General features: G+C 47.4%; 1 protein-coding gene across 1 annotated transcript; it reads right to left on the bottom strand.

Moving 5' to 3' along the window:
• KLHL22 (kelch like family member 22) lies at window positions 1-26,897 on the bottom strand. Its single transcript, XM_006099531.3, has 6 exons — window positions 26,617-26,897; window positions 23,699-23,864; window positions 18,329-19,047; window positions 10,627-10,819; window positions 4,514-4,747; window positions 1-962 (listed from the first exon to the last, which is right to left on the bottom strand). The coding sequence occupies exons 1-6, from the start codon at window positions 26,841-26,843 to the stop codon at window positions 600-602; spliced, it is 1,902 nt and encodes a 633-aa protein (XP_006099593.1). The 5' UTR covers window positions 26,844-26,897; the 3' UTR covers window positions 1-599.

The raw sequence follows: 26,897 nt of genomic DNA, 5'->3' as shown, positions 1-26,897 counted from the left end.
TACCTTTTGTAAGATGATTTATTTCATTTATCAACAACATGGGGTCAGAAAAGCCCAGCTGTAGGGGATCCTCTTATCACTAGAACCAGTCTCAAGCAACCTTATGCAACTCTGCTCCTTCTCCAGTCCTTGGGAGCTCTCAATTGCTCTCTTGGCTGCTGGGTAGGTGAGGGGTCCACCCTACCCCTGCCCACAGAAGGGGGCTCAATATACCTCAGCCACCTCACCCGGGTGCCAGTGCCCAGATCCTTTGGGAGGACACCTTCTCAGCCCAGCAGGGAGCAGAACCAGGGAGGCCAAGACAGCTGGTGACGGCACACCCTGTGTGAGCTGAGGAGCAGCAGGCCTGGTAAACCCCTTCAGGGGACCAAGCCTTCCTGAACACTTCCCCCTGCACGGTGATCCACAGCCGGTCTACAGAGCCCCACAAAGACCTGCTGCAAGCTGGCAGATAGCTGATGTGAAGGAAGGGTGGCAAGAGCCAGCCGGCTGGGGTGCAGAAGGAAGGGTCTCAGTGCCCTGGGGTAAAGTGCTCTGGCCTGGGCTGCCGTCGGAGCTCCTGCCACCCTTCCCTTCCTGTTGACACCAGCCCCAGAGCCCTAATCTTCACTGGAGTTGTCAAACTCCTCCCAGTCAGACACACTCATCACCTCCGAGCCGAAGTCCGGGTCGGCCTGGCGGTCAGGGGTCCCATAGGACGGCTCCAGGAGCAGGGAACGGGGCAGGGTGAGCACACAGGCCGCCAGGCCCGAGATGGAGTTGTCCAGCTGGGGCCCCTCCTCCCAGCAGTCCTTCTCCACGTCATAGATGTGCACGTAGCCCATGCGGCTGTTACGGTTGTGTGAGCGGCCACCCAGCACATAGATCCTGTTGTCCAGCACAGCAATGCCAGGCTCACCATGCCCCGCTGGGAGTGGGCAGACAGATGACCACTGCCCGGATGTGCAGCTGTAGCAGGCCACCTGTAAAGCCAAGGCCCGAGTAAAGCTGGGGCACCTGCTGGGACAGGGCTGCCAGCCTGGACTAGGCCAGCTGGGCAGGACAGCACTCTCGGCCAGGCCCTGGACTTGAACCAAGGCTGAGGGACATGTAGGGCTGTGGGCAAACCCTGACCCATGGAGGAAGGGCTTAGGGCCAGTGTTTAAAACACTCTGTCCCATCTCCAGGGCCCTCAGTCAGCTTGTGGCCCCTAGTGTGTGGGTGTCTTCCAGTTGGCATGCTGTTATTTTCCATGGTCTGGTGGTACTGGTTCTCTTCTCTCCATAAGACTGAAGATGATTGAGGTCCCACGTTATATTTTTAGCCCCCGCCCTCAACCCTACCCCCACCGACAGCACCCCACACCAGGTGGAAGTGCAAATAAAATATGGAAATAGCTACTGCTAATGACCCTCAATGTTCTCTTTTCTCAAAATTACCCCAAACAGTAAACAAATACATGGGAAAATGTTCAACCTACTAGTAACTCTAAAAATGCAAAATAGAAGGAACTCTTACCATTTGCAACGGCATGGATGGAGCTGGAGAGCATTATGCTAAGTGAAATAAGCCAGTCAATGAAGGAAAAATACCACATGATCTCACTCATTCATGGATAATAGAGACCATTATAAACTTTTGAACAATAATAGATACAGAGGCAGAGCTGCCTCACACAGATTGTCAAACTGCAGCGGGAAGGCCAGGGAGGGTTGGGGGGCAGGAGGGATGGGGGTAAGAGTTCAACCGAAGGACTTGTATGCATGCATATGAGCATAACCAATGGACATAAGACACTGGGGGGTAGGGGAAGCCAGGGGATTGTCAAGGGTGGGGGAAAAAAAGGACACATATGTAATACCCTTTGTAATACTTTAAGCAATAAAAAAAAAAAAAAGAAAATGTAAAAAAAAAAAAATGCAAAATAGCCTGGTTGACGTGGCTCAGTGGTTGAGAGTTGACCCATGAACCAGGAGGTCAGGGTTTGATTCCCAGTCAGGGCATATGCCCCGGGTTGCAAGCTCGACCCCCAGTGTGGGGTGTGCAGGAGGCAGCCGACCAATGATTCTCTCTCATCATTGATGCTTCTCTTTCTCCCTCTTCCTTCCTCTCTGAAATCAATAAAAATATATTTTTTAAAAATGTAAAATAAATGGTCAGGAAAAATTGTCAACTGTTAACTAGCAACCATAACCAAAACCCATAAAACCAAATGCTGGTGAAGATGTAGTGAAGCTATACTGCTATGCAATTGTCTGACAAGCCAGGAAAAAAGCAATTTGGCAATATGTATTAAGAGCCATACAAATCTTACCTTTTTAACTTAATAATCAGCTTTGGGTCTCCAGCTAGAATATGCAGAATACTGGCCCTCCAAAGGCCATGTCCTAATTCCTAGAACTTGTGTTACTTAATGCAGCAGAAGGGACTTTGCAGATGTGATTACGGGTGTGAACATGGAGAAGGGAGGTTATCCTGGTGGAACCACTTAGTTTCACAAGCCCTTGAAAGTGGAAGGGAAGGTGTGACAGGAGAGATGAGAAGGACAACCTGCCGTTGTTGGCTTTGACGATGAAGTGGCCCCGTGCCAGGGAATGCAGAGGTCTCCAGAAGCCGTAAAGGGCCTTTAGCTGACAGCCCGAAAGGAAACAGGGACCTCAGTCCTACAACCACAAAGAACTGAATCTGCCAAAACCCTGAGCAAACAAGGATATGGAAAATAGGTATGTTGCTTTAAGGTGTGAAATTTGTAGTGCATTGTCATGGCAGCAATAGGAAACAAATACACGAGAGTCCAGTTGGTCTCACCACTGGGGAAGGAGGTTGTTTAAAAAGAGATTGCTGAGCCCACCTCCAGAGCTTCCTCAGCGCATCTTGGGTGGGGCCTGAGAATCTGCATTTCTAGTGCATTCTAATATAATGTTAATGCTACTGGTCTGGGAACCATACTTTGAGAACCACTGCTCTAGCCTAAGGAAATAATCCAATATACTGGAAAAGCTCTATAAAGCAAATATTACTTATTATGTTATTGGAACAGTTAAAACTTAGACCAACCCAAATGATACACTAGTCTGAAAGAATTCTGCACAGCCAGCAAGGTAGGGGTAAGTAGTGGCTATGGAGATCAAACAGTAACTGGAAGACATCCTCGATGAACTTCAGCCAGAAGTAGAATGGGAGGTTCTTTAACTATAATTGGGTGTAAACCATGCATAGGTAGAAGGACAAAAAATAGTGGCATGGGGCTGGATTATGCGTGTTTTTCTTCACCCTTCTCCATTATTTAAAGGTTCTGCAAAGTGGTTATATTAACTTTACAATTAAGGTTTTTAATAATAATAAAAATAAGTGAAACTATTCCATATGATTATAATGGCAGGCACATGTCATTAGACATTTGTCCAAACACACAGAATGTACACCACCAAGAGTGAGCCCTGATGTAAACTGTGGATTCTGGATGATAATGATGGTCACCGTGGGTTCATCAACTGTAACAAATGTCCCACTCTTGTAGGGGATGTCGACAGTGTGTGTGTGTGTGGGAATGGGGCTAATATGGAAAATCTCTGTACTTTCTGTTAATTAAAAAAAAATTTTTTAGAGTAGTTTTAGGTTTATAACAAAATTAAGAAGGTATAGAGATTTTCCGTATATGCCCTGCTCCCACACATGCACAGCTTCCCTCAATATCAACAACCCCTACATGGGACACATTTGTTACAACTGATGAATCTATACTGACATATAATCACCCAAAATCCATAGTTAGGGCTCACTCTTTTTTTTTTTTTAATATATTTTATTGATGTCTTACAGAGAGGAAGAAAGAGGGATAGAGAGTTAGAAACATTGATGAGAGAGAAACATTGATCAGCTGCCTCCTGCACACTCCCTACTGGGTATGTGCCTGCAACCAAGGTACATGCCCTTGACCGGAATCGAACCTGGGACCCTTGAGTCTGCAGGCCGACGCTCTATCCATTGAGCCAAACCGGTTAGGGCAGGGCTCACTCTTGGTGGTGTACATTCTATGGGTCTGGACAAATGTCTAATGACATGTACCCATCATTATAATATCTTACAAAGTATTTTCATACTTTCAAAAATCCTCTGTGCTCTATCTAGTTTCTGTTCAAATTTGCTACGAACCAAACTGAAAAATAAAATCATTAAAAATTTTTTGCTGGAACCTGTAACTGCTTAAAAAAAAAACCAACACCCCCCAAAAACAGCCCTAGCTGGTTTGTCTCAGTGGGTAGAGCGTCAGTCTGTGGACTAAAGGGTCTCGGGTTCGATTCTGGTCAGAGCACATGCCCGGGTTGCGGGCTCAATCCCCAGTTGGGGGCTTGCAGGAGGCAGCCGATCAATAATTCTCATCACTGATGTTTTTATCTCTCTCTTCCTCTCTGAAATCAATAAAAATATAAAAAAATAAAAAGGAGGCACATGTTACAAATAATTTTTCATCCATAACAATTGGAAGGGGCAGAATAACAACAGGTGTGTAAGGCAGCCCAGCTGCACTTACCTGGTGCACATCCCTCCTGGTGCCAGCATCATTGTTGCTGCCCCCGATCACATACAGCTTGTCCAGGAGGGTGGCCATGCCATGCCAGGCCCGCCGCACAGGCCCATCCGCCAGAGTTTGCCAGGTGTTGCTGTCTGGGTCATAGCAGTGCGTCTCCCTTAGGTAGTCCTCCCCTCTGCGGCCGCAGGTAATGTACATCTTCCCCTCCAGTGTGGCGCCAGCATGGGCATACACCTACATGGGCCACCAAGAGAACAGGGGAGGGGCCAAGAGAGCAGTGAGGGAGGGCAACCAGCGGCCTTTGCCAAGGCTGCTCCTACCCCTCAACTGCCTGACACTTCCTGGCTTCACTGATTTCCTCTTCACATTCAGATGAGAAAGCTCCCTGGATTTTTGCTGGACGTACTGTCTAGTCACCCACCCATATCCTTTTCCTAATGGGGAATGATTCTACAGAGCCTGAGCTTCCACAGGGGAAGAACGGAATCTGTCAGTTCTGGGAACCCCTGACCCACCCTTTGTTGCCTACCTCCACCTCTCTCCATTCCCAATGGCCAGCCAATCCTCCAGACCTGCTTTCAAAATATTTACTTGCAAATGATGGCTGGTACAGTGAGGGGAAAAATGAGATGCAAAAGTCAAAAAATCAAACACCAAGCCCTGGCCGTGCGGCTGAGTTGGTTGGAACATCGTCCTGTATATTGAAAGGCTGTGGGTCGAATTCCCAGTCAGGGCACATACCTCGGTTGTAGGTTTGATCCCCGGTGGGGCTCGTACAAAAGGCAACCAATCTATGTTCTCTCTCATATTGATGTTTTTCTCTCCCTTCCCCTCTAAAATCAATAAATATACCCTCAGGTGAGTATTAAAAATAATAAGAACACCAAGAGTAATTTTTAGCCTAGCCAGTGTGGTTTAGTGGTTGAGCATTGACCCATGCACCAGGAGGTTGCTGGTTCGATTCCTGGTCGGGGTACATGCCTGGGTTGCAGGCTCATTCCACAGTGAGGGGCGTGCAGGAGGCAGCTGATGGATGTTTCTCTTATCGATGTTTCTTTCTCCCTTCCCCTCTAAGTATCAATGAAAAAAAAATTTTTTTATGTTAATTTTAAGTTATGGGATTGTGTGTGGGAAGAGAATACACCACCCTGCCTTTAATTTTGGCCCTCCACCTTTCATGTGCTTTCCATTGCGCCCAGCCAGCCCCCACCACAGGCACTCGTGCTCACGCTAGTCACTCCTGCCCAAGGACCTCCTATCTCATAGCTACCACATGTAAGGCCCTCCTGCTGTACCAGTGGGTCCCAGGGCAGGGCACTGTGTGTTTTGGGGGAGAGGAGCCCATGAGGTGTGGAGGTTGCAGGGTTTGGTCCAGGGAGAGTCACTATGCAGGGTGGCAGGCATAGAGAGTGGAGAGCAAGGGACAGAGCAGTGGGCATGTCTTCGCCCATCAATGGTGGAGAACTAGGGAGATTTTGTGTTTGTTTTTTTTAAAGTTAACTCCATTTTGATGTAAGTGTAGATTTGCATGTAGTTCTAAGAAATAATAAAGGCCCCATGTATCCTTCACTCAGAGTCCCCAGTGGTAAGAGCTTATATAAGTACAACACAACCAGGATGCTGGTGTTGGCACAGTTAAGAACACAGGACATTTCCATCTTCACTAGGATCCCTCCTGTTGCCTGTTCATAGTCACACCTACTGCCTTCCTGCCCTGAATCCCCTTAGTAACCCTTGGCAACCACTAATTTGTGTTCTCCACTTTGTCATTTGTTGTCACTATTTTTAATTCTAGCCATTTTGAGAGGTGGTTTTCTCACTGTGGCTTTAATATACATTTCCCTAATAATTAATGACGTGTTTGTTTGCCATCTGTATATCCTCCTCAATAAAAGTCTTCTGCCTTCTTTTTAATGGATCTATTTGTGTGTGTGTTTTACTGGTGAGTTTTGAGAGTTCTTTATATATGTTAAGTAGTCCTTTGTCGGATATGTGATTTGCAAATATTTCTCCCATTCTGCAACTTGTCATTTTAAAAAAATGTTTTCAGTGATTTTTAGAGAGAGGAAGGGAGTGGAAGAAACATCAATGTGAGAAACAGATTGGCTGTCTCCTGGATGCCCCCTACTGGGGATCGAGCCAACCACCCAGGCATGTGCCCTGGTTGGGACCTCTTGGTTCATGGGTTGATGCTTAACCATTCACTAAGCCACAACAGCCAGGCTTACTTTGCTTTTTAAAAAGATTTTTAGCCTGGTCAGCATGGCTCAGTGGTTGAGCATCGACCTATTAACCAGGAGATCACTGTGCAATTCTGGTTGCAGGCTTGTTCCCTAGTAGGGGGTATAGGAGGCAGCCGATCAATGATTCTCTCTTATCATTGATGTTTCTATCTATCCCTCTCCCTTCTTCTCTGAAATCAATAAAAATATATTTTTAAAAAATGTGCCCAGCTGGCATGGCTCAGTGGTTGAGCACCAACCTATGAACCAAGAGGTCACAGTTCAATTCCCAGTCAGGGCACATACCCAGGTTGCGGGTTCTATCTCCACTGTGGGGCATGCAGGAGGCAACCAATCAATGTCTCTCTCTTGTTGGTGTTTCTCTCTCTCTCTCTCCCCCCTCCCATTCACTCTCTCTAAAAAAATCAATGGGAAAAATATCCTCAGGTGAGGATTATATTTTTAAAAGACTTTTAATTGATTTTTAGAAAGATGAAGGGAGAGGGAAACATCAATGTGACAACGAAACCTTGATAGGCTGCCTCCTGCACACCCCCTACCAGGGATTAAGCCCACAAGCTGGGCATGTGCCCTGACTGGGAATCAAACTGGCAACCTTTTGGTGCACAGGACGATGTCCAACTGAGCCACACCAGCCAGGGCTATTTCTTACTCTTCAATTTGCATGCCTTTATTTTCTTTTGTTGCCTATTTCACTGGCGAGAACTTCCAGGACTATACTGAATTAAGAGCGGTGAGAGCAGATATCTTACCCTGTTCCCCACCGTAGGGGAAAAGCATTCAAATCAGTCTTTTACCATTAAGTCTGTTGGTAATAGGATAACTATTGTGAAATGTGTTTTTCTTATTGTCTGATATGACCATATGATTTCAATATGGTGAATTACACTGACGGACTTTCAAATACGAAACTAGCCTCCATCCCTATAATCAACCCCATTTGGCAATGGTGTGGTGGTTTGTTTTGTTGGTTTTTGAGTTCTATTTGCCACCATTTTATTAAGGATATTCATATGTACATTTATAAGAGATCTGTCCCCCTTTTTGGTACTGTTTTTGTCAGTTTTGGTATCAGGGTAATATTAACTTTATAAGATGAATTGGGAAGTATTCTCTCCTCCTCTTTTCTGGGGGGAAAATCACGCAGAACTGGTGTCAAATTTTCTTTAAATGTTTGAGAGAATAAGAATTCTCCAGTGATATCACCTGGGCCTATAGTTCACATTCCTCAACAATAGTATAGAGCTATTCAATTTATCTGTTTTATGCTGAGCAATTTGTGGAGATTGTAGTTTTTTTGAGGAATTGGTCCATTTCATCTAAGTTGTCAAATTTACATGTGTAGAGTTGTTTGTATTATTCCCTTTTGACATCTGCAGGATTTGCAGGAATGACCAATTTCATTCTTGATATTTTTAATTCTGTCTTCTCTCTTTTTTTTTTTGTCAGTCTTTTTTAGAAGTTTGTCAATTTTATTGATCTTGTGGGGGGAAAAACACACAGTTCTTTGATTTTCTCTACTGTTTATCTGCTTTTAATTTCATTGGTTTCTGCTCTTTTTATTACTTCCTTTCTTCTGTTTGATTTGGATATACTTTGCTCTTCTTTTTTCAGGTCTTTGAGGTAGGAGTTTAGATTATTGATTTGAGACACACACCCCTCTAATGTATGCTCTTAGTGCTGCAAAATTTCCTGGTGGAACAACTTTAGCTAGGTACAATAAATCTTGACACATTGTCTTTTCATTTCATTCAGTTCAAGGTATTTTTATTATTCCCCCTTGAACTATGGATTACTTAGAAGTGTGTTGCTTATTAGTTTCCAACAGTCTGGTCAGTTTACCTCCAAACTATACCTCAAACCCATCCATCTTCTTCCTTCTTCAATAGCCTCCACTCTAGCACAGAACTTCTGTCCTTGCTCCTGCTCCTCTAACTCCTCTTCTCTTCACAAGCACTTTCCCTTTCTCAGAATAAACTATGAAGTCCCCTCCTGGCCTACAAGGTCCTTCCTCCCTCAGTCTGACATGTCGTCAAATGGACCCTCCCCAAATAGTCTATCTAGATTTGTCCTGCCAAAGCCCCCCCGCCCAACTCCCCACCCCAAGCCCTGTTTAGCACAACCTCCTCTTAATTTCCTCATCGCACTTACCACAATTGGGAATTGTTTTACAGATTTGTTTAGTGGTTAGGCTGTAAACACCATGGGGGAACCTTTGTCATTTCTTGTCCTCATTGCATCCCCAGGTATTAGAAAAAGGGTAGGTGAAAAATAAAAAAAGAAAAAAAAGAAAAAGGGTAGGTGCTTAATAAATAGTTGCTGAATAAATGAATGTATGAAGTAAGGAACACTGGCAGTCAGGAAGAAGTTAACTAAACTAGTGGTCCGTGAGGTCCAAAAGGTTGGCGACCGCTGGACTAAAGGCTAAGGGTGCCCCTCTGTGGCCAGACTGGATAACGGCAGCTTCCCAGACAAAGATCCCTCAGGCTCCTCCCCCACACATCTCTCACTCCCATCTAGCACCCTTGTAGAGAGGAATTCAGTTCATCCTCATCCACCAGGTCTCAAGGAGTCCTGATATTTCCCATGCAAAATCTGCTCCTTTCTCCAGAATGGGGTAGAGAGTATCCTTCTAGAGGGGCTCCCTTCCCCAAAGAAGCTGAGGAGCGAGGAGCATGCCAGCTTTCCCTGCCTGAAAGGAATCATGGTAGGAGACCCTGACCTTGGAGAGGAGCTGGACTCACCAAGGAGTCCCCTAGCTCCCAAGAGTCAGTCTCAGGCCCTTGGGGACTGGGGAAGGGTGAGAGATAAAGAGGGGATGTGTGGAAAGAGGTTCAGGAAGGCAGGAGCTCCTTTCTGCCAAGGTCCCAGAGCTAGTTCAGTAGAGCCCAAGGCAGAGCCCCACTCATCCCCCATGCCATCCCCTGCTTCTGAGGTGCTTAGGGATCCCCAAAGGTGTATAACAGATGCTCTGAAAATTACAATGCTGGTACCAACAGGGTGCATACCCTGCCCTCAGAGGCTGAAACCTGGGACTTGCGGGATCAGCTAGTCCCGTGGTCTGCAAACTGCGGCTCGCGAGCCACATGCGGCTCTTTGGCCCCTTGAGTGTGGCTCTTCCTAAGCCTTAGGAGTACCCTAATTAAGTTAATAACAATGTACCTACCTATATGGTTTCAGTTTAAAAAATTTGGCTCTCAAAAGAAATTTCAATCGTTGTACTGTTGATATTTGGCTCTGTTGACTAATGAGTTTGCCGACCACTGAGCTAGCCTCTTCCTTGCCCTGGGATCTCATGTCTGGTTTTGGGGCCAGGATCCAAGTACCCCAAAACAATAGGACAAAAGAGGGACCTCCCTAAAGTAAACATCTCCAAATTGGAACAAACCAAGGTTCTGTGTAGGAGGCACACGATCTAAAAACAACAACTAAAAAAAAAAACAACTTGAAAAATAAAAATTCTCACGTGATTTTGGCGTTTTAAAGGCCCCACCCTCCAGGGGACCTTTAGAGAAGTGTGAGGCTTCTGAGCCTTCATCTCTCTTGTCTAACATCTCTGGACACATCCTAGCTCATCTCAGCTGTGCTAAAGGACTTCATTTGAACTTCAGGATTAAGTAGCTTCCCAGGGCCAAGGTGGCAAGACAAGAAGGGGTGAAATTCTGGGGAATGCGGTCTGGGTGCTTGCTGAGGGTCTCCCCAGGTAGTTGGCAGAACCTCAGGGGTCCCCCTCCTACTCTCAGTGCAGGGTCTTTGGAGGGATGTGGACTCAGCTCACTGGCCCTGACTCCCTGGCTGGGTCTTTGGCTCATTCTACACACCCCAGAAAGGAGCGGGTGGGAAAAACCCCTCTTGGAAGGGCTTCTTTACCTCCCTCTTGAGCGGGGCCACATAGGCCCAGGTGTTGGTGGCAGGGTCATAGCGCTCCACAGCATTCAGGTCAGTGTGGTAGTCCCGGCCCGCCACTGCGTAGATGTACCCGCCCACGACACACACACACAGGTCGGCGTGCTCCTGCTGCAGGGACTGGATCTGGAACCAGCGGTTGTGCCGCGGGTCATACCTTTTGAGGGGACATGAGGACAGCACATCACTGACAGGTGAGACAGCACCTCCTGTTCTGCCCATGTCCCCTAAACCCTCCCATCATCTGCTTCCACACACTAGCACACACCCACTCACAGCCATGGCAGCAGGCTGATGCACACCTGGGAGGTGTGGCAGAAGCCTCCTGGGTTTCTGCCCACGAAGCTGGTCCCTTCCAGGTATAACCTCTGGTATGGTTCTTAGCCCACTCTACTATCCACCCCAGGCTGACCGAGGGCTGTTCTTACAGCCACCTCCATCTCACCCCATGGCCCCCATAGCCCTGCCCCCATTCATTCAGGATGACCATGAATTGTGGATGGACACAACAGCCTCCTAGCCTCTAGCTAACACCAACACTCCCTCGTGGGTGGTCTGCTCGAGCCTGCCATGTGCACAGTGCCCACACGTGCTCATCACAACCCACCTCTTCATCTCTTCATGCACCTCATGCTTTCCCAACCTCCCCAACTGGAGGGCCCTCTTCACTTCTCAAGGTCTCCCTCTCTGTGAGAGTCAAGGTGCTATCTCCCACACTGGACTGTGAGTATCAAGAGGGTGGAGTCCTCTGGGATTCCAGGTCCTCCCTTGAAGCTGGAGGAGTCAGCCTGGCCTGCAGGAGCACTGCTGGGCCAACTGGGAGGAAAGGTGACCTCTACTGAGTTACTGCTGAGCCCCAGCACCATGTGAGCAGGTAACCGTTACCATAAGTTGCTCTCCTGACATGGAGGCCACTTTCACACCCTTTTCACTGGAGATGCAGTTGTCCCCAAGACACGGCCCTTCATGCTCCTTCCTTCTCATCAACCTTTATCAAAAAGTCTAGTCCCCAAGCAGCTTCATCCTGCACTCCCATCCCTCTTCTGCCTTCAAAGGGCTTTGAATTCTCAACCCAGGTGATCTCTGACACTCCAGACCAACTAACTATAATCCTTGCTTTCTCCTGCACTTTGGACCTACACTGCGACTGCCTCCCACCCATCTCCAACTGACTACTCACTTGTCCTAAATGGAACCCCATGCTTCCTCTATCCATTGATCCTATCCTCACCAGCAAAGCTCCTGGTCCCACTCCAAAATCCTAACACTGTAGCTCAGGCCCTTCAAAACCCAAGTCCATACCCAACTTTCCAGCCCCCACAGCCTGCCCCAGGCTTGCCCCACTTCCAGGGGGCCTCCTATTGCCTCTACCCCTTCTTTCCGTGCCCCAGACCTGGTGCTCTACAGGGCCTATGTGGTGTGTTGTTTGGGTGAACACAGATGATTACAAAGCCTAAAGGGCCCAGGGCCCTGTAAGCCTGAGGCCCAAAGCCCACTCTTTCCCTGACTGGCATCTGGCCCTTTTCCCTGGGCATCCATCCACCCATGTGCCTGCACTTGAGCTCCTGCATCTGGAGCCTCCTTGCTCAACAGCCAATGCATAGATATAGCATCTTTCAGATAAGTGTTTTTATTTCTACACAGAAAGATGAACTCCAAAGAGAATAAGTCAAACTTCAAGTTCTGAAGAGAGTGAATAAAGTTTTCTTTGGCCTGTGTCATATGCTATTTGGTGAGGAAATCAGATGCATCCTTTGCCCTAAAGCACAAGTTAGGCACGTTCTGCAGCTGATTCTTCCTACCCTGCCACCCAGGAATTCCAGGAAACAAGCTGTCTCAGGAGTAAGGGCTACAGGAGACAGAACATGCATCTGGGTCACACACAGATGCAGGCCTGAATACCAGTTCTGCCCATTTACTTGGGTGCATCTGGGCATCAGTTTTACTCTAGACATTCACTCAGTCTCTGCACCTGTCCAATAAGGTGATGCCATCTGCCTAGAAAAGCTATCATGAAGGATCATAAAGGACAACATACATAAAAAGGGTCCTTGTTAACCTGAGGGAAGTTTGTAAAGAACCAAGGTTCACATCTGTATTCCTAGACCTCAGCGTAGCACCTGATCAAGGTACATCATGCACTGTCTGCTGAATAAATTAACGAAGGAGTAAGATTACTAGCAGTGAAATCATTCCTTCTCTCTACAAATATGCACTGGCCACCCAACATGGATCAGGCAGCGCTCAGTGCTGGGGATCCAGAGGGAAACTCAAGACAAGATCAGAGTGGGAAACAAGCTGAAGAGAACAGAGTGAACAAGTGCTCAATATAATGCGGGTACCACAAATATAATGATGATGATGATGATGATGATGATGAAGTAAGGAAAGTGATCCACCTGGCAGCAAGGTCTGGGGAGAGCAAAGCTCTCAAGAGAAGGGCCTCCTGAGAAGGTGACGTTTGAGACATGAATGACCAGAGGCACAGCCAGGTGAAGGTTAGGCGGGAAACAGGTAGCCAGTTCAGTCCAGAGTGCACCATCCAGAGGCCATCAACTAGCTAGGATGGTGCCTTCTATTGCCTTTCCTGTGCATGACACTCATTCATGTACATGTCTCTTTTTCCCTGTTTCAAAAAATTTATTTATTTATTTACTTTTCCTCTTCAACTGAGCGCACAGCTTCTGGAGGGATGCACATGGAGCAGTGAGGGAGGAAGGGAACACCAGCCAGATCAGCCAAGACAATCCTAGAGATCAAGGAGGTGACAGATGTCACAGCCAGATCGCCCTCACATCCTCTTCTTCCCTATTCTGAGCCAAGCATAAGTCAGCATCTCCCACTAGAGTGACACAATACCTTCTAGATGCTTCCGCTTACTTCCTTCTGGTCTCCTGCCCTCACAGCTTCCTAGGCAGAGTTCACTTGGATTTGTGGCTTCAGATTTAAGGACACACACACACACACACACACACACACACCACATCAATAATTTAAAGGCACCAAAGAAAAAGTCTATTAAATTTAACAAGAACCAGTTTCACTGCTTTCTTATCTCCCCACTGTGTCCTAAATTCCACATTTTCCTCTTTATTGGATTAATATTCCACATTGTTAGAATAAATCCCCAAGTAATATTCTTTTTCTAATAAAAAAAATAAGCTTTATTATTGCATATAAGGATATAATCAGTTTTAATCACTTTAATGCAGATTGTGGATCATCCAACTGCAAATTCAGAAGTGAAATCTAGAGTTAGTACAAATATGTTCGGGAGAAACCAAGATGGCGGCATAGGTTAACGCCGGAGTTTGCTGCCTCGAACAACCACTTCAAAAATACAACTAAAAGACGAAACGGACATCATCCAGAACCACAGGAAGGCTGGCTGAGTGGAAGTTCTACAACTAGGAGGAACCGAGAATCAGAGGAGGCACAGTGCTGAAGTAAAATACTAAGGTGCGGAGTGCGTGCGGCGTGGGCTGGTGGCTGAGGGCTCGGTTGTCTGTTTCAATCCGGAGGGAGCCTCAGACTCTGAGCTCCAGATCCGGGCGAGTCTCTAGGGACCCAGACTCAAACGGGAGAAGCAGGACTGTCTGGATTCGGTCCCTCCGAGGTTTGCAGCGGTTGCTGGCGCAGAGAGGCAGAGCCCCTGGGGACGGACTGAGAGCAGCCATAACTGCTCCCTCCTCCGCCCTGTTGATCCCGTGGGACCCGCCCTGCCCAAGCCCTGCACAGAGCCATTTGCCAGACAGCCCCAGGCAAAGGCTAGATTAGCACCTCCCTAGAGGACAGAAGTTCTCCCACTGCAGACACAGCTGATTCTCACAGCCAGTTGGCCTGGAGGTCAAGTAGTAATTACCTACAACAATCAAGGCTTAACTACAACAAGACTGCACACAAAGACCACAAGGGGGTGCACCAAGAGTGTCTACCTCAGGTAATTGGGACACTTAACACGGAAAGCCACTCTAGCGACACAGCGAAGCATAAAAAAATGCTGAGACAAAGAAACAGGCCACAAAGGACAGAACCGGAGGAAAGCAGGCTACTGGATATAGAATTCAAAACCACACTTTTGAGGTCTCTCAAGAGGCTTCTAGAGTCTGTCGATAAACTTGATGAGATGTACAGGAAATCTAATGAGACCCTCGATGGTGTGATAAAGGACCAACTAGAAAGTAAGCATACACTGACTGAAATAAGGAATATTATATAGACTCCCAACAGCAGACCAGAGGAGCGCAAGAATCAAGTCAAAGATTCGAAATGCGAGGAAGCAAAAAACACCCAACCAGAAAAGCAAAATGAAAAAAGAATCCGAAAGTGCGAAGATAGTGTAAGGAGCCTCTGGGACAGCTACAAGCGTACCAACATCAGAATTATAGGGGTGCCAGAAGATGAGAGACAGCAAGATATTGAAAACCTATTTGAAGAAATAATGACAGAAAACTTCCCCTACCTGGTGAAAGAAATAGACTTACAAGTCCAGGAAGCGCAGAGAACCCCAAACAAAAGGAATCCAAAGAGGACCACACCAAGACACATCATAATTAAAATGCCAAGAGCAAAAGACAAAGAGAGAATCTTAAAAGCAGCAAGAGAAAGACAGTCAGTTACCTACAAGGGAATACCCATACGACTGTCAGCTGATTTCTCAACAGAAACTTTGCAGGCCAGAAGGGAGTGGCAAGAAATATTCAAAGTGATGAATACCAAGAACCTACAACCAAGAGTACTTTATCCAGCAAAGCTATCATTCAGAATTGAAGGTCAGATAAAGAGCTTCACAGATAAGGAAAAGCTAAAGGAGTTCATCACCACCAAACCAGTATTATATGAAATGCTGAAAGGTATCCTTTAAGAAGAGGAAGAAGAAGAAAAAGGTAAAGATACAAATTATGAACAACAAATACGCATCTATCAACAAGTGAATCTAAGAATCAAGTGAATAAATAATCTGATGAACAGAATGAACTGGTGATTATAATAGAATCAGGGACATAGAAAGGGAATGGACTGACTATTCTTGGGGGGGAAAGGGGTGTGGGAGATGCGGGAAGAGACTGGACAAAAATCATGCACCTATGGATGAGGACAGTGGGTGAGGAGTGAGGGCGGAGGGTGGGGTGGGAACTGGGAGGAGGGGAGTTATGGGGGGGAAAAAGAGGAACAAATGTAATAATCTGAACAATAAAGATTTAATTATAAAAACAAACAAACAAAAAACAACAACAAATATGTTCTGGGGCTCTTGTTAAATTTAGTAGACTTTTTCTTCGGTATTTCCATGACTTAAGCATTTCCATAACTAGTAATGAAGTTTATTACAATTAAAAAATTATTTGAATTATACTATAAGTCATGGGAATACCTAAGGAAAAAAATTATTATTCTAAGTAGGGTCAGAACATGTGGCAACGTGAGACCAGCTACTACCAGGTAAGGCATGCAGTCAGTTTTCAGAAGCCCAGAGCTATGGGAAAGGTACAAACGTAGAAGGTCGATACTAAGATGCAATCAAAGAAAGAAACAGTGGTATCTTGGAGGCAAATACAATTTGCTCCAAAAGAGGTAACTTTTTATATAGTTTCTGCACCAATGCTTTAAGATATAACCTGGGAAGTCCCTAGCTCCTGAAAGTGCAAACCCTAATTTACTGCAAAATCTTGTTTTCTTATATTCTGAGAGCCTATAGGTTCAAAGGCTGGTGAAATAATGGAAGGGGGAAGGGGAGAGAATGAAACTCTTAGATCAAATTAAGATCCATCTTCCATCTAGCAGCTTTAAGGATCCACTGGGAGAGCCCTAGCCAGTTTGGCTCAGTGGATAGAGCATTGGCCTGAGAACTGAAGGGTCCCAGGTTCGGGTCAAGCGCACAAGCCTGAGTTGCGGGCTCAATCCCCAGTAGGGGGCATGCAGGAGGCAGCCAATCAATGATTCTCTCTCATTATTGATGTTTCTATCTTTCTCTCCTTCTCCCTTCCTCTCTGAAATCAATAAAAATATATTTTAAAAAAATCCACTGGGAGATCAGGGAAACATTTGCTCTGTAGCAATGACAGACCCCAGGACCCTCCCCGACACCTTGCCAGATGCTCTGAACCCCAGCCCCTGTGTTGCCTACTCCCACTAGGCAGGTCTCACAACCCCACCTGTCACAGTGGTCCACTTCCTGAGTGAAGTTTGAGGCTGTAGTTATCAATCACAGGGCTGATATTAGCATTTTCCAGAGTCCAGCTTGGGTCTCATAGCACATGTTCAAGAAAGGGGAATTTAGACCAATCTTGTGTGAAACTGCATGTAACAGGACAGACTATGGGCTAGCAGAATCGCTGCAGGCACACAACCACCCTACCATGAGCTGAGGGCTAGAGACCATGATTTACAGGTCTGTGGGTTGCTCAGCAGGGAGATCTGACCTTGGCTCTCCAAATGGGAAGCTGAGCGCCCTAAAAAACAAACTTCAAGGCTTGGCTAGAGGGAGGCTAGAACCTGGTGCTGCCACACTCACTGGGGACGGCATTTGGTATGAGTGAAAGTATTGCTTCCTGGCTTTGGGTCTCCTCAGTCTAACAAAGGTAATCACTTCCAGGCCCAGGAGATCACAAGTGGCTAAGGAATGGTCACCTCCACCTCAGTCCTGGTCACCATGCTTCTGAGAGGCATAGCCAGGCCAGACTCCACACCTCCCTCACCCCAGAAGGTAAAATCATGGACACGAACTTGGTCCGCACCCAGCTCACAGATGCAAGGAGCAGTTGGAACTCTTGCTCTCCCTCTGCAGCACCATCTTTCAGTTTGTACAGGTGGAAACTTCCCACAGGCATCAAATCCCAAGAAATCAAACCAAAGTATAGTGGACGGGACCTGAAAACCTAATGGCAGCTGAGGCAGTGGCATTTAAATAAATTTGTGGAATCGCAGCCTCATAGACTGACAGAGCTAAAGCCTCCTACAGACCATGGCAGTCCACTAAACCCCCTCAGAAAATTGCCTTTTCCAGAGACCACTCTGCTGATGACAGGGCAGAGGGTAGGGGTAGGGGTAGGGATTTGGCAAGAGGCTCAGCGATGCCTGTTGCCTTTCCTGCATCCCTGAGCTGAGGACTGCACACTCAGGGGAGCAGTAGCAACAGGAAGTCATGCTCCACTACTGGCTTGTGGTCAGAAGAGCAAAGCAGATAGGCAAAGGGAAGCTGGGACGAGTTGTGTCAAAATTCAAGAGAGGGCAAAATGGAAGGAGCAACTGCCTGTCCATGCTCCCAGCTCCTAAATCCCCTCCTTCTGAGGCTTAACCACCCTTCCTGCCATGGGCTTCCCTCCCCTGCACTCAGCCAAGTGCAGAGTCACAACTTAGCCCCTCACCGACAAGACAGCAGGGTGTGATCCAGGGTGAGTGTGCTCCTGAGAAGGGGACAAGAGCGAAAGAAAGCAATCCAGGTCCCCTTTTCCTATGTCACCGCCATCTACATTCTCCAAATTAACCTGAAATTTGTTCCGCAAAACAGGGGTACCCCAACAAGCACAAGATCAATATAAAAGGCTGATCACCTTGGTCCATGGTGATGTGCCCATGCAGAACCCCTCCCTAACCAGCCCTCTGAGCTAGTGATTCCTACACTATAGCATCACCCGCAGTAATATGGCCCAGGGTCCCTTCTTACCTCCAGCATCGGGACTCAGCGCGGAATCCCTGGACATTGTTGTCCCCTCCAATCAGATACACAAAGTTGTTGAGCACTGCGATGCCCTGGTTGGACATCCGGGGGGCCAGGGAGGCGGTGAAGTGCTTCCACTCTCCCAGCAGGGGGTTCAGGTATTTGGCCTGGTCACTGAGGACCGTGGATGGTGTGGAGTGAATGCCCCCAAAACCCACAACACACTGGAAGTCTGACCGCAGCTCCGTCTGTGGGCTCTGTAGGCTGGGCTGCAGGCTCTCGTTTTGGTGGTACATGAGAGCACTGGCCACTGTGTCCCTCAGTGGGCTGGGGTCCAGCTTGTCATGCAGCCGCTGGAGGACCTCGGGTTCCATTAGGGGAAATCGCACTGTCTCAAGGAGCTTGGGGGGTTCTTGCAATGAGATCTGGTCTGCTTGCACCTCCTCCAGGGTGTAATGGTAGAGCAGGGCACCCTCATACACCTCGGTCTCGCAGGAGACCTCCAGGCGGTTGCTGCTGAGGAGGGAGTAGACCTTCTCCAGAGGAAGCTGGCGGTACTTGTCAGTCCTTGAGAAGGCCACAAAGTTTTTGAGGATGTAGGTGTCCAGCTGCTTGGTCAGACGGCTCAAGTCAAATAGCTCTGCCAGCCGGTAGACATCAAGGATGTTCTCCTCATCCACCCAGGACACGAGGAAATCACAGCAGAAGTGGATGATTTCTGGGATCTGTGAAGACAACAAGACTCATTCAAGCCTGGGAAACAGTGTCTGGGTGCAGAAGACAGTGACAGTAGTTACATGCCTTATGTGGCTGTCCTCTGAAGCAGGTTCCTGCTCCCCCTGGCCCTCTCACCACCCCCAACCTTTCCTGGAGCAGAGGCTGGTGCAGCCACTTTTCCCAACACTAGAGACAAATGGGGTTCACTGCAGATGGACTGGGTTTAAATCCTGGCTCAGAAGTGATCTGCAGAATGCTCTGAACCTCGCTGAGCCTGTTTGCTTGTCTATAAAACTAGAGGCCTGGTGCACGAAATTCGTCCATGGGTAGGGTCCCTAGGCCTGGCTAGTGATCAGGGTTGATCTGGTTCCCTGCCTCTTCCTTCCCTCACTCCCTCAGCACCCGCTGCTCCACTGGTCACCTGCCATGTTCTGTGTCGCCCCCGGAGCAATTGGACTCCTGGTCTCCTGGTCGAACTCCCAAGGGGACAATTTGCATATTAGCCTTTTATTATATAGAATAGGGATAAAGTAGAAAGGAATAATTTCAAATGACATCATGCCTAGGAACTCCCTGGCACAGAATGGACCCCTGATATATGTCAGTTGCCTTTTAGATCAAAAGTACTAGATCTCCAGAAAAGCTGGAAGCTGCACAATGGCCATGATGTCCACTGTCCTTGGTTTGGAATGCACATGGGACCTCCACCCCAACCCCCAGCTCCTTTCTGCTACAAGCCCCACAACTGGAGGCCCAGCCAAAGCTTCAGGCCCAGAAATCTGCCCACTCCCCCAAGAGAAAGGCCCCAAGCTACCCACATACTAAGAACCACCCACAGGCCCTGGCTGATATGGCTCAGTTGGTTGGGTGTCATCCTGTGCACTGAAAGGTTTCATTTCCTGGCCGGGCACATGACCGAGTTATAGACTTGATCCCAAATAGGGGCATGCAGGAGGCAGCTGATCGATGTTATACTCTCACATCAATGTTTTTCTCTCTCTTTCCCTTCCTCTCTCTAAAAAATTAATAAAAAACCACCAGCAGGGCATTCCCAAACACCCACCCAGCACTCAACCTGACCCAGAGTTCTTGAAAGGCTGAAAGCCTTCCTGCAGGATAGAGGACGGCTCAACTCATCATCAAGGGGGTTCCCAGGTGGCCTGCACTTTCCCTTTCCCAACTGTTCAGAAGACCCAGTGGGTTGGAAGTAGGGCAAGAGAGAGGATGACACTAAGGTGGGAGCTGAGAATTGGGCCACAGGGTTAAAGGACACCAAACCCTTTAACCAAAGGGTGATTAGATAACCAATGCATGACAGAATAAAGGAGACAGAGAGAAGGGCTCTAGGAAAAGCTGCCAAGGTATTGCTAAATTCTTTAGGAAAATAGGATTTGGGAATTTCTCTAATAACAGGATCACCTCACTTTTTCAGCATTATTAACAAATTGACCAGTGCACATAGAGCAATTCTGCTGGCATCTGAAGCTTAAACATTTATAATGGTTTTACTTTTATTTTCCAGGTGATATGTTAAAGGGCTGAATGAAAACCTGCCAAGTTCCAGGCACGTATTTCCCCAAATGGAATGTCCCCGGAGTATTTCCCCAAATGGAATGTCCCCAGAGTGCTTTGTTGGGTCATTACTCAACCACAGTTCCTCTCTTAGCCTGAACTTCCGCTTTGCTTTTTCTTCCTAAAATACTACTTCTGATTTGTCATGAGCAGGACACCAAGGACCTGGGTAGAAGGTGAAAGCAAACTGCCCTCAGTGGGCCTGGAGAATCAAAGCCTCCTACATAAGGATTGTGTTGCCTTCTCATTGTCAGAGCAGTGGGCCCTCTGCCGGATGGAATCTCACAGAGGAGTCACCTCAGGCCCATCCCATGAAGGAACCCCACAAGGGACTCAGAGGAGGAAACTCATTTGCCAGGGGTGACTCAGTGGCGGTGGTCTTGCTGGAATTCAGACACAGGGCACAGCATGTGGGGGGTGGGGACAAATCACCAACAGCTAGTGGCTACACGAACAAACATGATCTGATGGGCCTATGGACTTGGAACTGTTATGCCAAGTAAAACTTGCTTTAAAAACATCATTGCACAGCCCTACCTGACTTGGCTCAGTGGATAGAGCATCGGCCTGAAGACTGAAGGGTCCTGGGTTGAATTCCAGTCAAGGGCACATGCCTGGGTTGCGGGCTCAATCCCCAGTAGGGGGCATGCAGGAGACAGCCGATCAATGATTCTCTCTCATCATTGATGTTTCTATCTCTCTCCCCCTCTCCCTTCCTCTCTGAAACCAATAAAAATATATTAAGCCCTAGCCAGCTTGGCTTAGTAGATAGGGCATTGGCCTGTGGACTGAAGGGTCCTGGGTTCGATTCCGGTCAAGGGCACATGCCCAGGTTGCAGACTCAGTCCCCAGTAAGGGGCATGCAGGAGGTGGCCGATCAATGATTCTTTCTCACCATTGATGTTTCTATCTCTCTCTCCTTCTCCCTTCCTCTCTGAAATCAATAAAAATATATTTTAAAAAACAACAAAAAACATCATTGTATAGAAGCCCAATACATTAAAAATAAAACAAAACAAAGCTGGGTGGCTCAAGATGAAGTGGGGGCTCCCTCTCCCCTACCATCCCCCAGAATGGCCCAGAGGTATCAAGGAGCACTGGCCAAACCTCTGTCATAGTGACCTAGGGAAACGGCAGATCTCTGAGCTGATGGGTGGGAGAGGGAAAGTGGCATTTTGGAAGATGGTTTGGTATTGGTGTGCATGAGGGATTCAAAGAGAAGGCAGGGACCAGCTGGAAGGTATAAATGGAGAGGTGAAGGCCAGGACAAAGATGAGGATGTGGAAACAGAGAACAGAGATAGCTAGCTACAGGTAATATTTACAAGGATGACTTGTCCAAACATGGACACAGGGAATGAAGATGGAAGAGCTCAAGGAGCCATGGAGGCTCTGGCAGAATGGTCATGGGACACAGACTGGGACGTGGGGAGAGGAGTATGCAGTGAGGAGGAGACAATGCTGACAGTGAGTCCCTGGGGAGAGAGCTGAATATGTGACTTAGGTGTTGTAAGAACTGGATGAGAATGACCAGGATGTGGGAACAGAAGAGATCTCTGAATAAAAAAAGCTGGGGAGCCCTAGCTGATTTTGCTCAGTGGATAGAGCAATGGCCTAAGGACTAAAGGGTCCCAGGTTCGATTCTGGTCATGAGCACATGCCAGGGTTGGGCTCAATCCCCAGGAAGGGGAGCGCAGGAGGCAGCTGATCAATGATTCTCTCTCATCGTTGATGTTTCTATCTCTCTCCCTCTCCCTTCCTCTCTGAAATAAAAAAAACACACAAACAAACATGTGAGGAAATTCTTCTGCCACCTGCCGCTCTGAGGATAATGGCACAAGAGTTCAGGGTAGGGCCTCCAGATGCCCTGAGCAGGTTGGTTTTCCTATGACTTGAGTTTTTTCTGACTGCCCCAAATATGCTCTGACCTGAAAAAAGGTGAGGATTAGTGGGCCAGTGTGGTTCAGTGGTTGAGTATCGACCTATGAACCAGGAGGTCATGGTTCAATTCCTGGTCAGGGCACATGCCCAATGTGGGCGTGCAGGAGGCAGCTGATCAACAATTCTCTCTCATTATTGACTCTCTCTCATCATTGATATTTCTATCTTTCTCTAACTCTCCCTTCCTCTCTGAAATCAATTTAAAAAATATTTTTTAAAAGCTGAGGATAATGAATTTAGTGTAGCATTTCACTTCACTTTCAAGAAATATGGGAAGAGATGTCTCTCAAGCCCAATCAGGCTGCCTGATGGACAGCTCTTTATAAGAGCAAAGGCATGTGCAGGCCCAGCCTGTGTACATGCACCAACATTGCCAAGAGTCAATGCAGTTTTCTAAAATGTGTATTAGACTGTCAAAGCCTCAGGAGACTTTTTTTTTTTTTAAATATATATTTTATTGATTTTTCACAGAGAGGAAGGGAGAGGGATAGAGAGCAAGAAACATCGATGAGAGAGAAACATCGATCAGCTGCCTCCTGCACACCCCCTACTGGGGATGTGCCCACAACCAAGGTACATGCCCCTGACCAGAACCGAACCTGGGACCCCTGAGTCCGCAGGCCGACGCTCTATCCACCGAGCCAAACCAGCTAGGGCCAGAAGACTTTTTTTAATTCTGTAGGAAAATAAGTATTTAAAGTTCAATAACAAAGGGGAAAGCAGTGTCAGAGATCAACGAGACCAAGTAGAGAGGATGGGCAGAAAGGGCCTAAGCTGCAACACTGGGGGAAGCTCAGCTTCGCCAGATGCCAGCATCCACAGGATGTCACAGGTTCGGCTTCGGCCATTTATTTACATGCAGACCTTTCAGGGCAGGGAGACCCAGGAAGACATAAAGGATCAGCAGAAAAGCAGAGGACAAGCGCAGAGGAGGAACCTGGACCTGGCGACCTTTAGAGCAGCTCTGCTTCAGTGTCCAGAGCTGGCCAAGCCAAGCACTACCCGGGGCTTCCACCCCACTCCTCTCTCTCTTACTGCCTCGTGTCCTCACCTGCCTGACCCACCCTCATGCCTGTGCCTGGCAGGCAGCCAGGGAAACCACACCTATGTATGGGTGTCTGCCTTGCTCCAATGAGGTGAGCCTCACCTGAAGCTGGCAGGCGGCAACCAGCGTCTCCTGGACATTGCTCAGGCTGAGCTCCAGCTCGGAAGTGTATATGAAATGCAGGATTTGGCACATGGCATTGTAGGACACACCGTGGATTAGGACCTCTTCCTGTTCCATTTCCTTCAATCCCCCAGCAAACATTCCTCTGCAAAGAGAAGACACGAGATAGTGGAGTTATACTAATTGGGCCACCAGCCCAGGCTGCAAAGAGCATGTGGAGCAGGACCAAGGAGCAGGTTGACCCAGCACCACTGTGTGACAGGACACTGGCTCAATCTGAGCACTGAGTCATCCCACAAAAGGCATCCACAAGTTCCTGGCCAAGTTTGAGCAACCATCCTAAAAACTGCCCTGTGTCCCCTTTCATGGGCCCTAGGGAGTTACACATGAGCCTCCTGGGGGCACAGACTATGACTGGCTTGCTTTCTGCTGCATCCACTAAGTATACTTCCTGAATCACAGCAGCAGCCCAGAGCATGTTATGAAAAAAGGAATGAATGGGAGTCATCCCATTCAGTATATACTTACTGAGCACCTACTAAATGCCAGATACCCTTCCCAGAGCAAAAGAGAACTAACAGTTAAGTACTGTGGCAAGATTCCTACATACAAAAAGTTTAATGCTAGGAAGAATGACAACAAAAGAACAAGGTATTTCAGATTGTGGGAATGCTGGGAAGAAACTCAACAGGACATATGATTGAGGAGAGCATGACTGGGAGAGTAGAGCAGGTGGAGAACAATGGGGGCAAGAAAGGCCCACTCTGAGGAACTGAAATGAGACGAGGCAGCACCTCCCCAACCGGGGTACAGTGTTCTAGGTGGAAATGAACACCCTTGGGGGGGGGCAAGGACAAGCTTGGCACACAGGCAGCCAGGGCAAAGAGGAAGTGAGCTGGAGGTAAGACACCGGCCAAGTCCTGCTACCCCCAGGGCAGGGTAGAGTCTAGATTTAAATCCAAGCATAATGAGATGCTGTCAAGGAATTTTATGCAGGAAAATGGCATGAGCTGACTGACTCTTCAAGCTCAGGTGCTGTTGGCCAGAGTGGAAGGGCTAGAGGAGAGGTGGGAAGGTTCCACCAGGCCTGGCTAGGGCCACATGGCTGGAGAGCTATAGTTGAAACTACCCTGGAAAGGATTGGAGAGAACACGCTGACAGAATGGATCTAGCAGAGCACAGGAAGAATCAGGCCCTTGACTGGGGTCATGGTGCAGCCAGCTGGGTAGATGGGGACTTGAGAGGAACAGGGTCAGAGAAGGCAGTGGGAGTCCTATTGTGGCACCATCAGTGTGAAATGCTCATGAGGCATCCCAGTGGAGAGTCGATGCAGAGGGAAGGGGCTGGTGGTCAGGGGAGGCATCAGGACTAAAATATGACAACAACATAAAGATGATAGAGTAGCTATTTTTACATTTTTTATTTTTTTTATTATTTTTTTTAAATATATATTTTTTATTGATTTTTTACAGGGAGGAAGGGAGAGGGATAGAGAGTTAGAAACATCGATGAGAGAGACACACCAATCAGCTGCCTCCTGCACTCCTCCCACTGGGGATGTGCCCGCAACCCAGGCACATGCCCTTGACCAGAATCGAACCTGGGACCTTTCAGTCTGTAGGCCTACGCTCTATCCACTGAGCCAAACCGGTTTGGCTATTTTTACATTTTTTAAATTTTTCAACTAGGTTAGTACACATACATAGTACAAGATTTAAAATATATGGAAGGGTGACAGCCTCTCTCTCCTCTGCTCCAGGCCATTAGGTCCCCTCCCCAGGGCAGCACTAGTACTAGAGGCAGTCCACATATCTACACTGTTTTGAGTCAATATACCTTGGAAATGGATTCTAATTGGTATATAAGGCTATCATAATTGATTTAACCCATTCCTGCTGGGGTACACTTGGTTTACTTCTAATCTCCCATTTTTTTCATTCAATGGAGGCCCTATCGCCACATTTTGCACATGTGACTGTAGGATTAATTCCTACAGAAGCAATTGTTGGGACAAAGGCTTTATATATATTTACACGTTGATAGGACTGCCCATATGCTATCAATTTTATAAGGGAAAAACCTTATAACTAATGAGACAGGTAATCTCACCAAATGTTTAAGAGATGTGGCACTGAAAGACTGAGACATAAACTGTCACAATGTCTTTTTAAAAAGTGTGTGTGGCCCTAGCCGGTTTGGCTCAGTAAATAGAGCGTCGGCCTACAGACTGAAGTGTCCCGGGTTCAATTCCGGTCAAGGGCACATGCCCAGTTTGCCGGCTCAATCCCCAGTAGGGGGAGTTCAGGAGGCAGCTGATCAATGATTCTCTCTCATCATTGATGTTTGAATCTCTCTCTCCTTCTCTCTTCCTCTCTGAAATCAATAAAAATATATATTTTTAAAAAGCGTGTGTATGTGCATGCAAAGAGAAAGCAAATATGGCAAAATGTTAACTGGTATTCAAGTGTTCATAATATTCTTTCAACTTTCCCACAGATTGGAAATTTTTCAAAATGAAATGTTGGGAAGCCAGAGTAAAGTAGAAAGAAAATCTGTTTTATAGCAAGATACGGTACTTAGAGAAGAAAATTAATTTTATAAAGTGTAATATTACAAGTAAAACCAAACTTATCAAGCATATCATCTTCAAAAGAAAAGAGAACATACCTTAGAGACAGATGAACAGCTGAAAGAAAAATAAACCCTAAGACCCCTTCTGTCTCTCCTGCTGTTGACCAAGTCACCAAACAAGCAGTAAGAGCAACTAAGGGTGAAGAGGGTGCCTGCCAGCTTCTGGCTGGCCCCTCAGGCCCAGTCATGTCAGTGCCAACACATCTGCCCAGTGGAGCCCAGATTACCTATTATTTTACTTATGAGAATAGGTGTATGAAACTCACCTGAAGTAATCACAGGATGCAGCCAGCAGGATGCGATGGGCTTCGATGTGTTTCCCCTCCACCACCAGGACTACATCGAAGAGGATGCCACTGTCCCGAAGAGCCAGTAGCCCCCGGAGCAGGGCCTGGGAATGCTGTGCGCTTCGGTAGGTGTTGTTGACACAGTGTGTGTGTGAGGGCTGCGTGGGCAACTTGCACAGCTGGGTGAACTCCTGCTCCTCTGCCATTCTGACCACCACAGCAGACCTTACCACCTTGGCCGTCAGCTGACAAGAGAGAGG

This window comes from Myotis lucifugus, unplaced genomic scaffold, assembly GCF_000147115.1.
Source record: "Myotis lucifugus unplaced genomic scaffold, Myoluc2.0 scaffold_276, whole genome shotgun sequence".
Lineage (NCBI taxonomy): Eukaryota > Metazoa > Chordata > Mammalia > Chiroptera > Vespertilionidae > Myotis > Myotis lucifugus.
This window is presented reverse-complemented; position numbering and strand designations above follow the sequence as displayed.

What these genes read in the sequence shown, in the direction of transcription:
- KLHL22 (XM_006099531.3), bottom strand. Translation starts at nt 26,843, where the DNA reads ATGGCAGAGGAGCAGGAGTTCACCCAGCTGTGCAAGTTGCCCACGCAG. An exon ending in TTGCCGCCTGCCAGCTTCAG is followed by an intron (nt 19,048 to 23,698) that starts GTGAGGCTCACC and finishes TTGTCTTCACAG; the next exon opens with ATCCCAGAAATCATCCACTT. An exon ending in GCTGAGTCCCGATGCTGGAG is followed by an intron (nt 10,820 to 18,328) that starts GTAAGAAGGGAC and finishes TCCCCTCAAAAG; the next exon opens with GTATGACCCGCGGCACAACC.